At 41.3% G+C, this 14,290-nt stretch overlaps 1 protein-coding gene across 6 annotated transcripts in view; it reads left to right on the top strand.

The window, feature by feature from the left end:
* Nucleotides 1-14,290, top strand: part of LOC134355483 (tyrosine-protein phosphatase non-receptor type 22-like) — a 128,091-nt gene that overhangs the window by 17,254 nt on the left and 96,547 nt on the right. For 4 of the 6 annotated variants that reach the window (XR_010020095.1, XM_063065433.1, XM_063065432.1 and 1 more), the window contains exons 3-4: nt 5,371-5,447; nt 7,812-7,907. Coding sequence is in view for 5 of the 6 variants with exons in the window: in XM_063065433.1 (XP_062921503.1) it covers nt 5,371-5,447; nt 7,812-7,907 (173 nt within the window). In the remaining variant the exon portion in view is untranslated. The remainder of the gene's footprint in view (nt 1-5,370; nt 5,448-7,811; nt 7,908-14,290) is intronic. The other 2 variants (XM_063065435.1, XM_063065437.1) reach the window with 1 other exon arrangement.

Genomic DNA, 14,290 nt, shown 5'->3' with positions numbered 1-14,290 from the left:
CATATGCTCTATCGAGGCCTTTCAATATTCAATAGGTTTCAATGAGATCCCTCTTCATTCTTCTGAACTCCTGCAAGTACAGGGCCAGAACAGTCAAATGCTCCTTTAATTCCCACAATTATTCTTGTGAACCTCCCTTGGACCCTCTCCGATGCTAGCACATCTTTTCTTCGAAAAGGGGCCCAAAACTGCTCATAGTTCTCCAAATGCAGTCTAACCTGTAGCTTATAAAGCCTCAACATTACATCCTTGTTCCTATAATCTGGTCCTCTTGAATGAATGCTTGCCTTATCACTCTCAATCTACAATTTAACCTTTATGGAATCCTGCACAAGGACTCACAAGTCCCTTTGCCCCTCTGATTTTTAAATTTTCTCCCCATTTCGCAAATAGTCTATACCTTTATTCCCTCTACCAAAGTGCATGACCATACACTTTCCTACTCTGCATTCCATCTGCCACTTCTTTGCTTATTCTCCCAATCTGCTTAAGTCCTTCTGAAGATTCCCTGCTTCCTCAGCACTACCTGCCCCTCCACCTGTCTTCATATCATCCACAAACCTGGCACAAAACCATCAATTCCATCATCCAAATTGTTGACATATAATGAGAAAAGATGATGAACCAATACAGACCCCTGTGGAATACCACTAGTCCTTGGCAGCCAACCAGAAAAAGCTCCCTTTATTCCCACTCTTTGCCTCCTGCCAGTCAGCCAATCTTCTACCCATGCTAGTATCTTTCCTGTAATACCATGAGCTCATATCTTGTTAAGCAGCCTCATATGCAGCACTCTATCAAGGGCCTTCTGAAAATCCAAGTAAACAATATCCCTGTTATTTCCTGAAAGAATTCCAACAGATTTGTCAGGCAAGAATCTGACTTTGGCCTATTTTGTCATGTGCCTCCAAGTATCCCAAAGCCTCATCCTTTATAATGGGCGCTAACATATTTCCAACAATTGAAGTCAGGCTAAATGGCCTATAATTTCCTTTCTTCTGCCTCCCTCCCTTCTTAAAGAGTAAAGTGACATTTGCAATTTTCAAGTCCTCCGGAACTATTCCAGAATCCAGTGATTCTTGAAAGATCATTTTATTAATGCCTCCACAATCTCTTCAGTTACCTCTTTCAGACTAAGGTAAATCACCTGATTTGTTGATTTTTCAACTGACCCATTAGGAGTCGAGTTCAAACACAGCATATTATTTGTGGATGACTTGCAAATTATAAATCATTATAGATTTTCACAAAATTCTAGGATCTCTCCCCCATGCCCATGTTCCTGATTGTAAATGGAATATAAGTACAGGTCATCTCCAGGTTACAGTTGGGTTCTATGCATATGGACTGTTCATCACCTGAACAGTTCACAATTCAGAAATGCAGTCATGAGCAGTTTTTGCATGTGACAGAAGATGCCTGCAGCCGTACAGCAGCCAGAAAATCCATCCCACCTGTCTCCCAAATGCTTGTTCATCTGCACAATCTATCCATGACAGCCATTCATAAATGGGCAGGAACTGTGCTGACCAACTTCTAATGACATCTTATAGATAAATGTACCATCTGGAACCTCCTGTAAATACACAGTGGCCCCTTTTATTAGGTACACCTACATACCTGCTTGTTAATGCAAATATCTAATCAGCCAGCCAATCACATGGCAGCCACTCAATGAATTAAAGCATGCAGACATGGGCAAGAAGTTCAGTTGCTGTACCAAGCATCAAAATGGGGAAGAGATATGATCTAAGTGACTTTGACCATGCAATGTTTGTTGATGCTAGATGGTTGGTTTGAGTATCTCCAAAGCTGAACTCCTGGGATTTTCATGCACAACAGTCTCTAGAGCAGGGACTCTCAACCTTTTTTATGCCATGGACCCCTACAATTAACCAAGGAGTCTGTGAACCCCAGGATGAGAACCTGTGCTCAAGTGCTTACAGAAAATGGAGCAAAAAAAAACATCCAGTGTGGCAGTTCTGTGGGTGAAGATGCCATTTTAAGGAGAGAAGCCAGAGGAGAATGGCCAGACTGCATCAAGCTGACAGGAAGGCGACTCAAATAACCGTGTGTCACAACAGTGGTGTGCAGAAGAGCATTCTGAACGCACAATGCATCAAACCGTGAAGTTTGATGCATTGGCTGTAGCAGCAGAAGTCCAGGAACATACACTCAGTGATATCCTAATGAACCCCTAAGTACTACGTTACGCACTGCAGGCGGACCCCTGGAAAACCCGTGCAAAAGTTAGAACATTTCTGGAAACCTTATTCCTGAAAGATAGTCCAGGAAATGCATAGAATTATATTTTTATATCAGACTGAAATAGCAATGAGTGAATAAATCAATAAAGATGAAAAGCTGGTATCAGAACATTATAAATTTGGTGGCTCTGTGACTCTCCTGGGTCTTCGGCTTCCATCTGCAAAGCTGTGTGGTAATTGAAGCATTTCACTTTTAGAGTGAGCTCAGAGCAGAAACAGTTCTTGAAATGTTGTTTGAACTCTACAGAGAAACTGTATTCTTTTCGTTATAATCCTAGATTTGAATATGGATGTGTACAAAAAAAAACATCTGTAGGAGTTTATCAGAGTTTAATCTGAACCTGCTAGGTGTGTTTTTTTTTGTTGCTTCTCTGTCACAATAGTTTCTATTGTTCATTCCTGTGACAACTTTATCTTGATTAAGTTTCCAAGAGAAATTGGCTTCCACCTGAGTTCCATCATATGGCTAAATCACCTGACCTGATAACACTTACCTGAATGTAGTTCTAGATCTTAGAGTTCACATCGTTCACATGTACATTTTAGAAAGTATTTATGAATATGTACTAAGAATGTACAATCCTGGTTGCTGCATTACAGAAAAGATATTAATGATTACTGAAGAGAGTGACCACATAAAGGAGAATTGGATTTTGAGAGGAGATTCTGTAAATTGTCGATGAAAAATAATGATATCATTGAAGTTTTAAGGATTGTAAAGGGTTTAGATAAAGATGACTGTAAAAGACTGTTGCAAACAAAAAATAATTGGAAATATTCAGAAGATCAGATAATACCTATGGAGAGAGAAGCAGTTATGTCTTCATTTGCGCCGTAACTTGGAATAGTTAGAACCCAAACTGTTGCATAGAAGGATGGAGAAAACAAAGGGAAAATCTGCAGCACACTAAACTAGAAGATCCACTGCATTCAACATGGTCTCCTGTCCCTTAAAGAAACCAAATACAGATCAGATAACTGTTATTGCCGAACTGCTCCATTCAGTCCACAAAATCAAAAACACAGAATAAGATGTTAATATCCCTCATGCCAATGGGTCATGAGCACTTGCTCGAGTCTGCTTTGATGCTGGGAGTGGCACAAGGTTGACACACGGGGATTTTCATGTGGGTACCCTCCTTCCTCGATGTTTCATCGATTAGCCCACTACATCTCTGGAGGGCTTGACGATGACTTTAGGCCTCCCAGACTCAACCCCCGTTGTGTCCTCCCATTCTCTTGATGCTATCTTGGAGCTCAGGGGAGGTCTTTATGCTTGATCCAAAGCCAATGACTGCTTCTTTCCACTGCCTCTGATGTGGCTCTGATGGTTTGCCATAGAGTCTGACCCCTAGTTCCTTCAGCAATTTGATGGCGGATGTGGCTATAAATCCCCTACAACCCACTTCTGCAGGACAAACTTTGGTTTTCCAGCCCCATCACTGAGCTTCAGCTGCTAGATCTGCAGAGCGTAGCCTCTTGCACTCATATGCTTCAGCCACTGAATCCTCACATGTGACTGTAAGTTCTACAATGTAGGTGATCTGTAATGAATTGGACCAGAGAACCAAGTCTGCCCTAAGGTTGGTTGTAGAGAGTTGTTTATTGACATCCGCCGGCATTTTCCACTCACGGGTCATGTTCATCTGTCCTGTTTCTGGCTTAGGAGGAAGATTAATTGGTCTTTTCACTCCCTCCTGGACAAATGCTGCCAGTGCCAGCACGTTAGTTGTTTTAGGGGGCAAGGAGGTGGTTGTTATCCTCTTGGTCTCGATTGCTGCTGCCAGACTCTTCAAGACCTGGTGCCATGTGCATCTGCCTTTTGTGAGGCTGGTTTTGCAGCTTGCCAGGATATGCCAGGAGGGTTGCTGGAATCAGGCACAGGGAACATGTTGGGTCCTTGTCGAACCGCTGTAGCTCTGATGAGAAAGCCAGGTCTGTTTGCTTCCATCTCCCATTTGTCCTTTCAGTTGATTTTCCTCCTCAGTGCTTTGTCACCACATCCATTGCTCCTCCTTGGCCAGGGAGACACCCTTTGTACTTCTATTTGACTCTTTCTTATCACTGCAGTTCCTCAACAACCATCTACCTGTGCTGTGAAATTGTGTCCACTTGCTGCCAGATTATAGCCACCCCTGTCCTGCTGAACTTGCCCCACAACGTCTCTATGCCTAAAGATAACTGCTTTTGCCTAACAGCTCCATTCAGTCCACAGGATATTACCTTTAACACACTTGAGAGGAGCGGAGAACTTTGAAGCTCAAGGGTCTCAACCACTGGTGTCTCCTCACCTTTTACCTGGCTCTGTTGTATATTAATCGATTGAGATTGATTTGATGCCATTAATCAATAACTCAGTTATTGTAGAATGTAAATTCCAGGGTGGCAGAAGGTGAATTAAAAGAGCCTTCACTTTTAATGCTTTTTAATTCTTTGTCCTTTGGATGGACGTCAGTGATACAAAAAGTCATGGGAGTAGGTAGCAGTTCTAAAGGGACCTGATCCGATCCTAACCTACACGCCAGGCTTCAGATACAAAATTATTGCTTGTTATCTATTTATTGTTATTTATTTATTTATTTAGAAATATGATGACATGCCCTTCTGGCCCCATGAGCCTGCGCCCTCCAATTATACCCAGTGATCAATTAGCTACTAGCCCGTAAGTTTTTGGGACATGGGAGGAAATCAAAGCATCCAGAGGAAACCCATGTGGCCACAGGGAGAACATACAAACTCCTTACAGACGGCAGCGGGAACTGTACCCCGGTCACCGGCGTGCAAAGCTTTACGCTAAGCTCTATGCTACCAGGCCGCCCATCAACCATCTACTCTGGCATCCAGTTCCTGAGCTTGTTTTTAAAATAAAAGTGGCCCTATGCACTTAAATGACCTTCTGTTGTTGACTAATCTATTTTGAGTGACCCGGATCATATATTCACCAGTTTTCATTTTTAATTTCTGAACTTGCTCATTCAATTGAAACTAAAGTGTCCACTAAGTTGAACAGATCAGTTCCTTTTACCTAAATGGGCAGAATGAGGAAATGGAAAATACATGTTGTGTGTGCGTGTGTGTTTTAATATTTGCATCCTGTTTTCAGTTGATCACAGCCGAGTGCAGCTGTCACTGATCATTTCCGACAATGATTCTGATTACATCAATGCAAGTTTCATCAAGGTATGCACTTTTTAAATGGAAACTTTGCCAAAAAAAAATTGGCCAATGCATTTCACTTGAAATAATTTTGGATCAAACCACAGCACTTACACAGTGGGAAGGGAAATGTGTTCTCAATGACTGGTGAAGGCAGCAGAGCTCCTGGAAATAGGTAGGGACACTTTTAATCAGGGAAACCATGGAAGGTGTTCGAGAACTTTGCACAATTTTTTAATGGAATAGATCAGGAAGAATTGTTTTCAACTGCGGAGAGATGGGTAATTAGATATCACATTATTAAAGTGATTGCTGGATGAACTATTGGTAGTATCTTGTACCTTATGGCAACTCAGAAAAGGCCATTCAGCCCTTCATGCTTGCTGCCAGGGGAATTCCATTTCCCTCTCCCTCAGACATGTCCATTAACACACACAAAATGCTGGTGGAACCTGATGAGGGGTCTCAGCCCAAAGCGACGACTCTTTAGCCCTTTCAGTAGATGCTACCTGGCCCTGCTGAGTTCCTCCAGCATTTTGTGTCTGTTGCTTGGATTCCCAGCACTGCAGACTTTCTCTTGTTTATGTCCCTCAACACTATTTTTTGAGTCTCTTTTTTTTTGAGATGTGGGAGAAAACCAGAATATTCAGTTAAAACCACAGGGAACTGAAGAGAATGAGCAGACGGTGCTCAAAGAGCAAATCCTTTCCCCTGAAGCACGAGGCAATTTCACACACTGCTATGCCAATGTGTTGCTCATTAAACCTCTGTACCATCTGTATGAAGATGTATATTTTAGACATTATGTTGTGATCTAGAATACTTCGCCTGAAATAGTGATGGAAGCAGATTGACTCTTTTTAAAAAAAAGAACCTGAAATAATACAGTACATGGCCCCTCTGCCCATCATGTCAGTACCAAACAAATTAAACAAAGTCTCTTCTGTTTGCCCATGATTCATATCCCTCCATGTCCTGCATATCTAAAAGCCTCTTAAGTGCCACTATCATATCTGCTTCCACCATCACCCCTGGCAGTCATTCCAGACACCTACCACTGTCTGTGTTTTTTAAAAAAACTTGCCCTACGCATCTCCTTTAAACCTTTCCCCTCTCAACTTAAATACACACCCTCTAGTAATTGACGTTTCTACCCTCGTGGTGGTGGGGGGGGGGGGGAGAAACGATTCCGACTGTCTATTCCTTTTTCTTTCACCCATCTTAAGAATTGGATAAATAGTTGAAAGGGAAATAATTATTGGGCTATAGGGAAAAAAACAAGAGAATGAGGTTACTTGAATGGCTCCATAGTTATGATGGGCTGAAAGGCCTCTTCTTTATACAGTATGATCAGCAAGGCAACATACCTTAGAAAAGAAATAACCGGAAGTGAAGAAGTGTTGACAGTGCAGGGCAGATAACTATTGCAAGCAATAATGTATATGGAAACAGTAGAGGTGGATGAATTGGTCAGGCTGTAGGGAAATATAAGTTAGAAAGAATATAGGGTTGAGGAAAGAATGGATAGAATGCTGGAGGGAGAGCCTACATAAGTTGAGATGAAGGATAAAAAGTGATATAAATGAAATGAAATAACATTGCCAAATTAGTAGGAAGAGATAACAGTTAAATGCAAGGCAAAATAAAACGGATAAAAATCACATTATAATTGTGGAAGATCTCAACTAAATGAAATAAACTGGCAAAGAGATGTGATAAAGAGGGAACAGACTGACTTTTTTCCAATTATATTAAACATAAGAAACTTTCTAATATGATAGCATTGCTATACCTGGTCATAGGAAATTAATTTTAGAAGTTGTGTGAAGGGAGCAGGGCAAAATGTTGGGGAAATAGTGATCTGAATGCAAATATCCTTTAAAATAATGATGGAATTGGATAGTATCATAACCAAATTATTAGACTGGGAAAACGCCATCTGAGAGAGAACAAGATAGAGTTAATGAGGGGAAACTGGACAAAATTGTTGACAAAATAGTCACTGGCAATGGACAATATTTGAAAATGTGTAGCATTGAATGAGCCCCTGTTTTAAAATATCAAAGAAAGTGCAATTGTGTCTAATGACAAAGAACTTGCTCAGAGTTGCACTGAGAAAGTTCGTTATCATTGGACACAATTGAAGAAGGAAACTAAAATTTACAATCACTTGATTCAGAAGTAAGACTGTTAAATACTAAACCAAGCCAGCATACCCTTTCAAAATATAACACTTGTTAAGAGTTGTTCTTTCTCAAAATTCAACTCTAACAAAACATTGCTTTCCATTTAAAAAAAAATTATGTGACTTGATATTCATTGAGTAATGCATATTTTGCAATAGTCAATTTACCAAAGCTGACACTTATAAATTACTTTCTTTCCAAGGGTGTATATGGACCACAAGCCTATATAGCAACACAGGGCCCTTTGCCGCACACAGTGATAGACTTCTGGAGAATGCTATGGGAGTACAATGTTGTAGTAAGTTTTTTTTAATATATTTCTTCAAACCAAATTTTAACATGTGCACCACTTGGGACTATTTCAGTCAAGTAAAATATCCTTACTGAATAATTCTCAATGGAAGCAAAATATTGCAGGTGCAGGAAATCCACAATAAACCCCAAATACTGAAAATGGTCAGCAGGTCAGGCAGCATGTGGAGGGAGCTACAGTATTACTATTTCAGATCATTGTCTTTTTATAAGTACTGCCATAGGTTAGTAGTGTAGCAGATTTTGAATATGATCCATAATTGTTTTACATATTATTTATTTTTAATCTTTACTATTTTTCCAAAAAGTCCCTTACTTTTAATTAAATACCATACCACTGACTGGTTGGAAGAGCCATGTTAATGGATGGTAATGAGCTTGGGATGAGAACCAGATGTAGGCCAGGTTGGGTCAAAATGGCTGATTTCCTTCCCTAAAGGATATTAGAAAGCCATCTTTGGTTTCATAACAGTTCAACATTATGGTCATTGAAAATTGGCAGATTTTCAGCTCCAGATTTTTTTTTAAAGAATCCACATTCCCGAATTGCCGCAATGTAATTTTAAACTCGCATTCCCTGGAGTATTGGGGCTTCAGCAGCTCAAATGAAGTGTTCTGTGGGAATATAAGGAAAAAGAACAAGAGCAGAATTAATCTCATGGCACTTTCAATGAACTGATGTGATAGACTGAATGACAGCTTTCTATTCAGTGTGATTCTGACATTAGCTTCATTGCCTGACATCACTGCACTTCTGCAGGACAGGTTTTGAAATTTCAGTAGACCTTTTTTTTAAGATTCCTGGACTGACGAACTCAGGACTCTATGCAAAATGGACAATATCAGATTTTTATCTGCTGTCCACATGATCATTTTCAAATATTTGTTGTTCCCAAAATAGCTCAATGAAAGGAGAGAGAGAAAACAGTTGAAGCTGGCAGATGTGGAAAGGATGTTTCCCATGGTGGGGGAGGGCACAGCCTCAGGATAGAGGGGTGTCCATATAAAACAGAGATCCTGGAGACTTTTTTTTCGCCAGAGGGTGGTGAATTTGTGGAATTTATTACCACAGGCTGCTGTCGAGGCCAAGTCATTGGGTGTATTTAAGGAAGAGCTTGATAGGTTCTTGACTGGACATGACATCAAAGGTTACAGGGAGAAGGCCAGGGAGTGGGGCTGGGGAGGGGCGGGGAGAAAAAGGATCAGCCATGATGGAATGGCAGAGCAGACTCGATGGGCCAAATGGCCTAATTCTGCTCCTATGTCTTATGGTCTTGTAGTCTAACCCTGAATCACGGACTGCAAAAGTAAGTAAGTTAAGTTGGATCAATATAAGTCACTTGTTCACCTCCATATGTGTATCATGCCTGATTCTGGACAGCACATTTGCAAGGATGTAAGAGAGTTCAGTGGCAAGGAGAGACAAGCGAAGAATGGGTTATTTTCCTTCAAACAGAGAAAACTATGAGATACAAAAGGCTGCAAAAATCATGAAGGGTCTTGGCCAAATATACAAATATTAACAGTTATTTAGTTATTGGGGTACGGCGCCGAGTAGGCCCTGCTGACACTTCGAGCCTTGCCGCCCAGCTACCCCTAATGTAACCCTAACCTAATCGTGTGACAATTTACAATGACCAATTAATCTACCAACTAATACGTCTTTGGGACAGTGGGAGGAAGCCCGTGCAGTCACGAGGAGAATGTACAAACTCCTTACAGACAGCAGCGGGAATTGAACCCAGGTCGCTGGTACTGTAAATTGTTGTGCTGACCACTACATTACCATGTTCTCATTCGCAAAAGGATCAAGCACTAGTGGACATAGGTTTAAGGTGATTGGCAAAAGAACTCCCAAAGGCATGGGTAGTTAACTTCTGGAATATACTCTCTGAAAGTAGATTCAATTGTGACTTTCCAAAAGGAATTGGATAAATACTTGAAAGTAATATAGTCACAGGGCTATGGATCAAGAAGGTGAGGAGTGGGACTGATAGGATTACACATACAAAAGCTGGTGTAGGCTGGAATGCCCTTCCAAATTCTGTTCATATACCCTATATTGTGAATGAAGGCTGTGAATTGGAATGGTAAATTGAGAGTTATGCTGCTTCGTCTTACTTCTGTCCCATGCTTCTAAAACTCTTGGAATACTTGTTTTATCTGGTGGTGATCCTCATCAAGATGGTTAAGAAATTATCCTGAGTGTAAATCTGGAAGTCATTGTGCTGATGAAATGGCAACATCAGTTCCAAAAAAAAATCAATGCAAGAAACTGTGCTGTTGCATGAAATTCAGCAAGCAATTAAAGGTCAGTCTTATCTGGCAGAGTTTCTAACACAATTTGCTGTTTATTTACATGAGCAGCATTGCCTTTAAGATGATGTCGTACATGGTTTATAAATAGTCACATTTGTTAAAAGGACCAAAAAAACAGTAAGTTTGGGGTCTGGGCCTATCAAACGATCTTTACTCATAAATGTCTGTTTACCTTACAATTATCAGGTAGCGGCTAAAACTCACTGAATCTTAAATGCCTGCAATTTCCATATTTTAGTTACTGCCTTTGATATCTGACTAAAGATCTAAATGCATCTTAGTATTTAATCGTTTACCAACTCATGATTGTATTGTGATTATGACACCATTATAGTAATCAAAAGAATTGCACAATGATACCGAGGTGTTCAAGTCTCACCTGACCCAACGATAATGAGGGAGCAATGGCACATTTCCAAGTTATAATGGTGAGACTTCGGAATCAGAGTCAGGTTTAATATCACCAGCATGTGTCGTGAAATTTGTTAACTTAGCAGCAGCAGTTCAATGCAATACATAATATAGACAAAAAATAATAAATAAGTAAATCAGTATATGTATATCGAATAGATTAAAAATCATGCAAAAAACAGAAATAATATACTGTATATTTAAAAAGTGAGGTAGTGTTCAAGGATTCGATGTCCATTTAAGAATCGGACGGCAGAGGGGAAGAAGCTGTTCCTGAATCGCTGAGTGTGTGCCTTCAGGCTTCTGTACCTCCTTCCTGATAGTAACAGTAAGAAAAAGGCATGCCCTGGGTGATGAAGGTCCTTAATAATGGACGTTGCCTTTCTGAGACACCACTACTTGAAGATGTCCTGGGTACTTTGTAGGCTAGTACCCAAGATGGAGTCAACTAAATTTACAACCCTCTGCAGTAGCCCCCCCCCCCACCCATACCAGAAAATGATGCAGCCAGTAAAATGCTCTCCACCTTGTTTAACCTTTTTGTACCTTGAAGCATTGTATAATGATTTGATACATACAAACAAGCTTTTAGACCTGAACCACAATCAGCTCTTTTGTCTTACTGACGTTGAGTGCCAGGTTGTTGCTGTGGCACCACTCCACTAGTTGGCATATCTCGCTCCTGTACACCCTCTCGTCTCCGTCTGAGATTCTACCAACAATGGTTGTATCATCAGCAAATTTATAGATGGTATTTGAGCTGTGCCTAGCCACACAGTTATGGGTATAGAGAGAGTAGAACAGTGGGCTAAGCACACACCCCTAAGGTGCACCAGTGTTGATTGTCAGCGAGGAGGACATGTTATCACCAATCTGTACAAATAGTGATCTTCCAGTTAGGAAGTTGAGGATCCAATTGCAGAGGCCCAGGTTCTGTAACTTCTCAATCAGGATTGTGGGAATGATGGTATTAAATGCTGAGCTATAGTCGATGAACAGCATCTTGACATAGGTGTTTGTGTTGTCCAGCTGGTCAAAAGCCATGTGAAGAGCCATTGAGATTGTGTCTACCCTTGACCTATTGTGGTGATAGGCAAATTGCAATGGGTCCAGGTTCTTGCTGGGGCAGGAGTACATTCTAGTCATGACCAACCTCTCAAAGCATTTCATCACTGTAGATGGGAGTGCGACTGGGCGATAGTCCTTAAGGCAACTCACATTATTCTTCAGGCACTGGTATAATTGTTGCCTTTTTGAAACAAGTGGGAATTTCCGCCCCTTGCAGTGAGAGGTTGAAAATGTCCTTGAATACTCCTGCCAGATTGTTGGCACAGGTTTTCAAAGCCCTACCAGGTACTCCATTGGGACCTTCTGCCTTGCGAGGGTTCACCCCCTTTAAAGACAGTCTATCATTGGCCTCTGAGACAGAGATCACAGGGTCGTCAGGTGCAGCAGGGATCGTCCAAGAGAATCTCTACCTGGTGGCATTCCTATCTATCTGCTATTCTTGTTCTTCTTGATGGTAGAGATCATGGGCTTGGAAGGTGCTGACAGAGAGGCCCAGGCAACTAATTGCAGTGGGTTATACAGACTGGAGCCAGGGTATGCCCTTGTCAGAGGGAGTGAATTTTTTGGGCAAAGATGGGTGCCAACAAGAGGATTGGCTTGTCCTGAATGGCTGGGATCTTACTGAGTGTTACTGAAGTTATACACAATCAGAGAAGTGGACAGTGTTCCATCATGCTCCAAATCTATATTTTAGATAATATAAGCATTTGGACAGCATGGTAAGTAGTGATTAATGCCTATATTACAACATTAGCAATCTGGGGTCGATTCCCACTGCTGTCTATAGGGAATTTGTATGTTCTCCTTGTGACTGCATAGGTTTCCAAGAGATTGATGGAGGGGGATTTGATCAGAGAAGATTTAGTCAAGCTCGCTCTTTTAGTGGATCATTGCCTGGGACTTGTGCAGTATGAACGCTATTTGATAATTATCAGTCAGTCCTGAAAATTAATCAGATTATGCTGCCTGCAGAAACTGTCTGTTATCTCAGAACTGTGAATTGAATTGGACTTTAGACATCATGATCTAATCATAAACCAGACAACAATCCACAAAGGACTTGTGCCCATGACTGAATTCCATATGTGACGCCCATTCTCAGTAATCTTCATCAGATTCCAACTCCCTGACTGTCAATTTCAATAACCCCAACATCCATTCAAATTAATTCCACCTTTCACAATCAGTTTTCTTCAAACCTTTTATCTTTTTCACAACAGTGGCTCTTCTGACTTGATATGCATATACTCCCTCTCTTCACTCTGCTTTAATGATACAGGGATACTGGGTTATCAACCTCTCATGTACCAAAGCTCAATGCTCTAAGCAGGAAAGGTCACATTTGTGGAAAGAGAGCCAGCATATCAAAGTTCAAAGCACATTTATTAACAAAGTATGTATACATTATACAGCCCTGAGATTTGTCTTCTTACAGGTAGCCACAAAGAAACCCAAAAGAACCCATTAAAGAAAAAAGACCATCAAACACCCACCCAATGTGGAGAGAGGAAAAAAAAACAAATCATGCAAACAATAAAAGTAAGCAAATGGCATTCAGAATGAAAGTGAATCCACTGACATGAAGCGCAGAGCAGACGGAGCAGGCCACAGCCTTGGGCTCAGTTCAGTGCAGAGCTGATTAAACATCATGGAACAGCGAGAAGAACTGGCCCAACCCTCACCTCTGGTCCCAACATCCTGCCTTTTCAATCCATCTGGCCTGGTGTTTATATCTACCAAACCTCAGGCTGCTCTTCAGTCTAGGACCTGGGCCCCATCGCTTTGATACACTCTCGGCCTGTAGCCCACCTCCACATTTCAGACCGCACCTGACCCCTCCAAATTGGCCTGATGCTTAGATCGATCAAATCTTGGGTTTTCATCCAAAGACCCTCTTCTGATGAAAGGTCTTTGACCTAAAACTTTAATTCTTTTCCTCTTTTCATGGCTGCTGCTTTATCTGGTGTGTGGTTTTAGAATCAGTTCTATGACTTGTCCTGAATAGGGAGGTTTAGTAACAGCACTTTTCCAAAACCTCATCTCTTATCACATGAGTACCCAGGAGCAGGAGCCTTCTCAAATGTATTGCTCCTCAAAATGTTTCTCCCATTTGTCAGCACCATCACATTGAAACTGGGATGACACTTTATGAAAGATGTATTTTATGAAGCATTCTTCTAGGGTGCATCACAACCTGGTACGGAAGTTGTCCTGTCCACGACCGGAAGAAGCTGCAGAAGATCGTGAACACAGCCCAGCACATCACACAAACCAATCTTCCATCCTTGGACTCACTTTACACCACACGCTGTCAGAGCAGTGCTGCCAGGATAATCAAGGACATGACCCACCCAGCCAACACACTTTTCATCCCTCTTCCCTCCAGGAGAAGGCCCAGGAGCTTGAACACTCGTATGGCCAGATTTGGGAACAGCTTCTTTCCAACTGTGATAAGACTGCTGAATGGATCCCGACCCGGATCTGGGCCGTACCCTCCAAATATCCGGACCTGCCTCTCAGTTTTTTACACTACCTTACTTTCCCTTTTCTATTTTCTATTTATGATTTATA

Source organism: Mobula hypostoma, chromosome 13 (assembly GCF_963921235.1).
Source record: "Mobula hypostoma chromosome 13, sMobHyp1.1, whole genome shotgun sequence".
Taxonomy (NCBI): domain Eukaryota; kingdom Metazoa; phylum Chordata; class Chondrichthyes; order Myliobatiformes; family Myliobatidae; genus Mobula; species Mobula hypostoma.
This window is presented reverse-complemented; position numbering and strand designations above follow the sequence as displayed.